Consider the following 7619-nt stretch of genomic DNA (forward strand, 5'->3'; position numbering starts at 1 on the left):
GTAGTGAGTAAGTCCCTTTCGTGGCTCCAGGACTTCTCCAGGATGTGCTGATAAATTCTCGTATTGATGAAAAATGATAAAAGTGCAGAGCGGAGGAAAGCGATACATCAGGAGCAGCGGTCCTGAAAAATCCAGCGAGTCGCAGTCGTGTTTAATACGCTTACTGTGGACTGAATATGATTTCAAATACCAAAAAAAGGACATTTCTGTACATGTAAATACTGTAAACCTGGTGTTATTACGAGTGATTAATCTACTAACCGGAGCGTCTATAAAACAAGGAAGCCAGGGGAAAGTGAAGTGATGCACTCTGGGAGAAGTGGAGAGGTGCCTGGAGTTTATTTGGCGTCACAATTGTGTTTTGTGAATAATGAGAAGAAAACGAACCCATAATGCTGGTCATACGTCTGCCATTGGCAAAATTCACCAAACCAAAACGCAACTCATTATAAAGACAGTAAATTATATTTAGATCATTTTAATAACAATGACACCTAAAAACATCCTCTTCCTTACCTTGGGGTCAGCGGTGAGGAGCTTGAAGGCCTGGTACACCTGGCTCTCCTTCACCCCGCCTCCGAGATCCAGGAAGTTGGCGGGCTTTCCGCCGTGCAGGTCGATGATGTCACAGGTCGCCATGGCGAGGCCGGCGCCGTTGACTGAAGGGAAGGGAGGAGGCTGGATGAGCTCGGAGAATTAAACTGCGCCAACAGATGGAGGACAACATCTGTCCGACTGGGAGGGATAATTGATTGAAAATTGATTAGAATGCCCCGCCTCCTCGGCAGTCGGCAGCCCGGAGAAGCCGCTTCCCCCCAACTAACGTCGTAACGTAAGTGTTGTGACAGACGTCTCAATAAAGGGACAAGTCGTCACTTTGGTGGCTTCCAAGGCACCGGTCAGGTCTTTCCATGTTACTTTACGTGTATATTTGTACGGTTGGAGTGTTGCATCTGTACGAGCTGAAACGCACCGAAGCAGGCGATGTTCCCGTCCAAGCCGATGTACTTCAGGTCATACTTGGCCGCCTCCGTTTCGGTGGGGTCGCTCTCAGTCATGTCATCCATGGCGAAGACATCCTTCTGACGGAATTCTGCGTTGTCATCGAAGTTGATTTTGGCATCGAAGCACACCACTGCGGACAAAAATACTTCCAGCTGTAGCACCTCAACAATTCCGGAAGGTACGAATGTTCCGAAACCAACAGCTCAACTTGGTTCATAATAAGAATCACGAGGCACGAGGAAACATCACGGCATAATCACACAAACCTGGTCACCTTAACCAGCAGAGGAAGAAAACATTTTATTAGATATAAAAGTGCAAAAGGTCCCATTTTACCACCCGACGGCCCTGCAACCGCCTCCGATTTCATAAAAAAACGCTGAAATGGCCCAGGTGCCCCGTAGAGCCTTCAGCAGAAGAATCACCGAGCTGGACTGAGAACTTACAACTGGGTGGGAAATTCGCACGAAGCGTTACCTCCCCTGTGGACAAGTAACGCACCTCCGCATTGGTGGACACGAGCCGAGAGTTAAATTAACAAGCCAATTTTTCTGTAGGAAGAGCTGGACCGTTTCTGCCACATTTTCCACTATTTTCTGTAGCACCATCATTTACCCAGAGGTGAGTGGAGGAGACCATTCATCAGCAGCGGGGAAGAGCCTGGAAGAAAAACGAGTGCGGAACGGGAAAATACAGTCACCGAGCGTGAAGAATAGTGGTTGGATCATCTCGCTGGATCTGACACCATGGCTGCGGACCTCTGAAGCTTCATTAAAAAATGCAGGATTTTAATAGAAAGAGGCCATCAGCAGGAAAACCATGACGTTCATGGAGTCCCGTACACAGAGCCAGAGAGACGGAGAGCATTACCTCGTCCTTCAGGAGTCTCTCCCAGAGGATTCACTTCCACTTGAGTGGCGTCGACTTTCAGGAACAGATCATAGAGCCTCTTAATCTGATCTGCAGCCTGCAAGTTCCACAGAGGAGAATAATGACCCGACAATGCAGAGCGTCTCCAATAAAATCTGCAGATTCCCTTTCTGCCGAGCTGATAAAAGGAACCATGGCCAGTTCATTACGAAACAACCATCATGTTTATGCAATATCAATTCCACAACTTATCACACGTTCCTGCTGGGGAAATATATATACAGAGGGGCCATGATTCAGATGCCCAATGGGCAGAACTAAGAATCATCTCGAAATTCAGCCCATAATCTGTAAAGAAACGTTTAGAATTTGCTGTGCAGCTTCAGTCATGATTTCTTCATCCTGCTTTTCCTTGTTTCACTTGTAAAGGCGCTTTTTTTAAATAAAACGGATTAAAAAGAAGATGAAGAGATGGTTTAGCGGACGATGTGAATTCGTGTGGCTAAACGGAAGTGGCGCTTCCTGGGAGAAAACGCTCCGATGTCGGAATCAGTTTCCCAGCTGCTTTAAAATCAGATTCATTAACTTGATTTAAAAGTTTTTCCCTCATTAAAAAAAAACCAGGAACTAACGCGATCTTTTCCGGTGCGCTGGGTGCCGCCAGAAGTACAAATTAGCGAGGCGAGCGGCTCAGAAGAAGATTATTTTAAATAAAGTCGAATCCACTCAGCATCTTGAGCCGAGGCCGGTCGCTGCGAGACAACAGACGCCAGCGTTCCGCTTCCAGGCCCAGCGCGCCAACGTCTGCTGCTCTCTGCTGACCCGGTCTCAGGAGGGCACTCGTGTGCAAGAGTTCTGCACGCTACTCGTGTGTTATTGCGTGCGCTAGTTACCGCACATGCAAGCGCTTGTGTGTTAGTGCAGAACTGCATGTGTCTGCATGTGCTAGCGTGTGTTAATGCTCGCGTGTTAGTGCATGTGTGCGTGTACGTTATTGCTAGTGTGTGCATGTACGTGTTACTGCATGTGTGCGCGTACATTATTGCTAGTGTGTGCGCCTTAGTGCGTGCGTGTTACTGCATGTGTGCGTGTACGTTATTGCTAGTGTGTGCGCGTTAGTGCAGGCGCGTTAGTGCGTGCGTGTACGTTATTGCTAGTGTGTGCGCGTTAACCCGTGCGTGTTACTTCATGTGTGCGTGTACATTATTGCTAGTGTGTGCGCGTTACTGCACTTGTGCGTGTAAGTTATTGCTAGTGTGTGCGCGTTAGTGCGTGCGTGTTACTGCATGTGTGCGTGTACGTTATTGCTAGTGTGTGCGCGTTACTGCATGTGTGCATGTACGTTATTGCTAGTGTGTGCGCGTGTACGTGTGTGTTACTGCATGTGTGCGTGTACGTTATTGCTAGTGTGTGCGTTAGTGCGTGCGTGTTACTGCATGTGTGCGTGTACGTTATTGCTAGTGTGTGTGCGTTAGTGCGTGCGTGTTACTGCATGTGTGCGTGTACGTTATTGCTAGTGTGTGCGCGTTAACGCGTGCGTGTTACTGCATGTGTGCGTGTACGTTATTGCTAGTGTGTGCGCGTTACTGCATGTGTGCGTGTACGTTACTGCTAGTGTGTGCGTGTAAGTTATTGCTAGTGTGTGCGCGTGAGTGCGTGCGTGTTACTGCATGTGTGCGTGTACGTTATTGCTAGTGTGTGCGCGTTACTGCATGTGTGTGCGTGTACGTTATTGCTGATGTGTGCGTGTACGTTATTGCTAGTGTGTGCGTGTACGTTATTGCTAGTGTGTGCGTGTACGTTATTGCTAGTGTGTGCGCGTTAGTGCGTGCGTGTTACTGCATGTGTGCGTGTACGTTATTAATAGTGTGTGTGCATGTACGTGCGTGTTACTGCATGTGTGCGTGTACGTTATTGCTAGTGTGTGCGCGTTACTGCATGTGTGTGCGTGTACGTGTGTGTTACTGCAGGTGTGCGTGTACGTGTACGTTATTGCTAGTGTGTGCGTGTACGTTATTGCTAGTGTGTGCGTGTACGTTATTGCTAGTGTGTGCGCGTTAGTGCGTGCGTGTTACTGCATGTGTGCGTGTACAATATTAATAGTGTGTGCGCGCGTGTACGTTATTGCTAGTGTGTGCGCGTGAGTGCGTGCGTGATACTGCATGTGTGCGTGTACGTAATTGCTAGTGTGTGCGTGTACGTTATTGCTAGTGTGTGCATGTTAGTGCGTGCGTGTTACTGCATGTGTGCGTGTACAATATTAATAGTGTGTGCGCGTGAGTACGTGTACGTTATTGCTAGTGTGTGCGCGTGAGTGCGTGCGTGATACTGCATGTGTGCGTGTACGTTATTGCTAGTGTGTGCGTGTACGTTATTGCTAGTGTGTGCGCGTTAGTGCGTGCGTGTTACTGCATGTGTGCGTGTACGTTATTAATAGTGTGTGCGCGTGTACGTGTGTGTTACTGCATGTGTGCGTGTACGTTATTGCTAGTGTGTGCGCGTGAGTGCGTGCGTGATACTGCATGTGTGCGTGTACGTTATTGCTAGTGTGTGCGTGTACGTTATTGCTAGTGTGTGCGCGTGAGTGCGTGCGTGATACTGCATGTGTGCGTGTACGTTATAGCTAGTGTGTGTGCGTGTACGTGTGTGTTACTGCATGTGTGCGTGTACGTTATTGCTAGTGTGTGCGTGTTACTGCATGTGTGCGTGTACGTTATTGCTAGTGTGTGCGCGTTAGTGCGTGCGTGTTAGTGCATGTGTGCGTGCGTGTTACTGCATGTGTGCGTGTACGTTATTGCTAGTGTGTGCGTGTTACTGCATGTGTGCGTGTACGTTATTGCTAGTGTGTGCGCGTTAGTGCGTGCGTGTTAGTGCATGTGTGCGTGCGTGTTACTGCATGTGTGCGTGTACGTTATTGCTAGTGTGTGCGCGTTACTGCATGTGTGTGCGTGTACGTGTGTGTTACTGCAGGTGTGCGTGTACGTGTACGTTATTGCTAGTGTGTGCGTGTACGTTATTGCTAGTGTGTGCGTGTACGTTATTGCTAGTGTGTGCGTGTTAGTGCGTGCGTGTTACTGCATGTGTGCGTGTACAATATTAATAGTGTGTGCGCGCGTGAGTGCGTGTACGTTATTGCTAGTGTGTGCGCGTGAGTGCGTGCGTGATACTGCATGTGTGCGTGTACGTTATTGCTAGTGTGTGCGTGTACTTTATTGCTAGTGTGTGCGTGTACGTTATTGCTAGTGTGTGCGCGTGAGTGCGTGCGTGATACTGCATGTGTGCGTGTACGTTATTGCTAGTGTGTGCGTGTACGTTATTGCTAGTGTGTGCGCATTAGTGCGTGCGTGTTACTGCATGTGTGCGTGTACGTTATTAATAGTGTGTGCACGTGAGTGCGTGTACGTTATTGCTAGTGTGTGCGCGTGAGTGCGTGCGTGATACTGCATGTGTGCGTGTACGTTATTGCTAGTGTGTGCGTGTTACTGCATGTGTGCGTGTACGTTATTGCTAGTGTGCGCGTTAGTGCTTGCGTGTTAATGCATGTGTGCGTGTACGTTATTGCTAGTGTGTGCGCGTGAGTGCGTGCGTGTTAGTGCATGTGTGCGTGTACGTTATTGCTAGTGTGTGCGCGTTAGTGCGTGCGTGTTAGTGCATGTGTGCGTGCGTGTTACTGCATGTGTGCGTGTACGTTATTGCTAGTGTGTGTGTTACTGCATGAGTGCGTGTACGTTATTGCTAGTGTGTGCGCGTTAGTGCGTGCGTGTTACTGCATGTGTGCGTGTACGTTATTGCTAGTGTGTGCGCGTTAGTGCGTGCGTGTTACTGCATGTGTGCGTGTACGTTATTGCTAGTGTGTGCGCGTTAGTGCGTGCGTGTTACTGCATGTGTGCATGTGTGTTACTGCATGTGTGCGCGTTAGTGCGCGTGCGTGTGAACGTTTTGTTACCTGTCTCTCCAGCGGTCCTTTGAAACCCAGATTAGCTGCCATGCGGAGCGCCTGCTCGTCTCGCACCCCGTCCACGATGTCCACCACTTCCTGCGGTGAGAGACGAGGGGACGAAGCGGGAATTAGCCGCAGAGGCGGAGAACTCCTGCAGTTATTCAACATGATTTCTGTCGGGTTTCATGGTGTCTCTCGCCCCACACCACACCGCACCTTTTCACACTAGACGTGATGCTGCCCACCTGACCGCTAACTGTACTGTTGCTAGGCAACACCATTCAGTCCATTCACAAAGCTGGAAATCTCCGTATAAATGGGGTCGTCACAGCGCGCTTCCGACCAGAAACTCGTTAGAAGTTATATTCGAGACGTGGACCGCTGGCGTACCTTGAAGATCAGCTCCGGGGACTTGGCTGCCACCTCCTCGATGTCCACCCCTCCCTGGGGACTGCCAACCAGCACCGGGCCGTTGCAGGACCGGTCCATCAGGATGGCGAAGTAGGTCTCCCTGGAGATGTCCAGCGCCTCGGCCACCATCACCTGGCGCCACACAAAGGCACAAGTCCACTTATCGCAGCCGTCCCCCGAGCCACAGACACCACCCCGGGGACAACAGAGTAGGGAACAAACAACCATGATGAAGAAGGGGGACGAAAGGAGAAGAAAGAGTCCTCGATAGTCAGAAAGGAGACATAATTGGGAATCAACTTCCTCGCCATTCCTCTGGTCTGTCTCATGGGGACATCTGAACAACGTGACGATGACAGGCAGACTGCGGCGTTTACGTTCGGGGAAATGACGTTTATTACGCCATTTTAAACTGAGCTGCAGCCCGCCCACTGTCCTCATCTCCCTGATCTACGGGCCGTCTCGTGAGGACGCGGGATTCTGGGAGATGACGGCGGAGGGGGCGGGGTTAGTCTGAACGGTAAACACGACGTGGAAACGTGCCGGGGGATGAGCGGGACGTTCCTCACCGTTTTCACCTTCACGCCCTCCTTCGGGGTCTGCTTCGTGGTCAGGTTAAAACCCAGCATCTGCTCCGCCAGCTCACCCACCACAGCAGGGCTGGAAAAAGAGGAACCGTCAGCACACAAATATGGTCAAATATTTATTAGAATCAATTCGGAAAAGTGAGTGAATGAAGACCCAGCTTTTGCTGTTAAAATCGGCAGATTACACGTCATATACGACTTTGATGTGCGTTCAGGTCTTTAAATCCGCTGTAGAATGAAGAGGATCTCCCCCTTCCCCTTAAAACAGGAATATATATAAAAAACCCCACAGATATGCCTGAATATGAGATGTATGAGGTCACACTGACCTCCCGGTCTACAAGTCCAGACATTACATTACGTTCACCTGTACTCAACACATTTATTAATAACCTGCAAGATTCTGGACAACATTCATCAGATAATGGCCGTGTAATGCTGGACTAGGTTCTGCTACTGAGATTTGAGCAGGACAGTTGATGCGCAAGCTTGGATGAACCATTTAGAGGACAGGAGGAGGGGAGGACAGGAAGTACTCACTCTTTAGTTAAATGTACTCCTCCTCGAAGGCCACTGTCAAACAGGCCTTTTCCCCGCCCGCCGGCCAGGATCTGGGCCTTCACCACGATCTCCTTGGCATCTGCAGGTGGAGAGAAGGTTACCAGCTGTGGAGGTGGACCTCGTTCAGGGTCCAGGGCTGCGAGGACCCCAACATGAATCAACATGTGGCATTTTTGGACGGATTTCACCGTTAATGAGGATCCAGTCCAATCTGAGCGTTTACATAATGAGCAGATAATCAGCCA

General features: G+C 49.7%; 1 protein-coding gene across 1 annotated transcript in view; it reads right to left on the bottom strand.

Moving 5' to 3' along the window:
- Window positions 1-7619, bottom strand: part of suclg2 (succinate-CoA ligase GDP-forming subunit beta) — a 41771-nt gene that overhangs the window by 14798 nt on the left and 19354 nt on the right. The window contains exons 3-9 of the mRNA XM_028998276.1: window positions 7354-7453; window positions 6796-6886; window positions 6206-6358; window positions 5822-5911; window positions 1876-1972; window positions 974-1135; window positions 517-659 (exon numbers count right to left, since the gene is read on the bottom strand). Coding sequence (XP_028854109.1) covers window positions 517-659; window positions 974-1135; window positions 1876-1972; window positions 5822-5911; window positions 6206-6358; window positions 6796-6886; window positions 7354-7453 — 836 coding nt within the window. The remainder of the gene's footprint in view (window positions 1-516; window positions 660-973; window positions 1136-1875; window positions 1973-5821; window positions 5912-6205; window positions 6359-6795; window positions 6887-7353; window positions 7454-7619) is intronic.

Source organism: Denticeps clupeoides, chromosome 12 (assembly GCF_900700375.1).
Source record: "Denticeps clupeoides chromosome 12, fDenClu1.1, whole genome shotgun sequence".
Classification (NCBI taxonomy): Eukaryota; Metazoa; Chordata; class Actinopteri; order Clupeiformes; family Denticipitidae; genus Denticeps; species Denticeps clupeoides.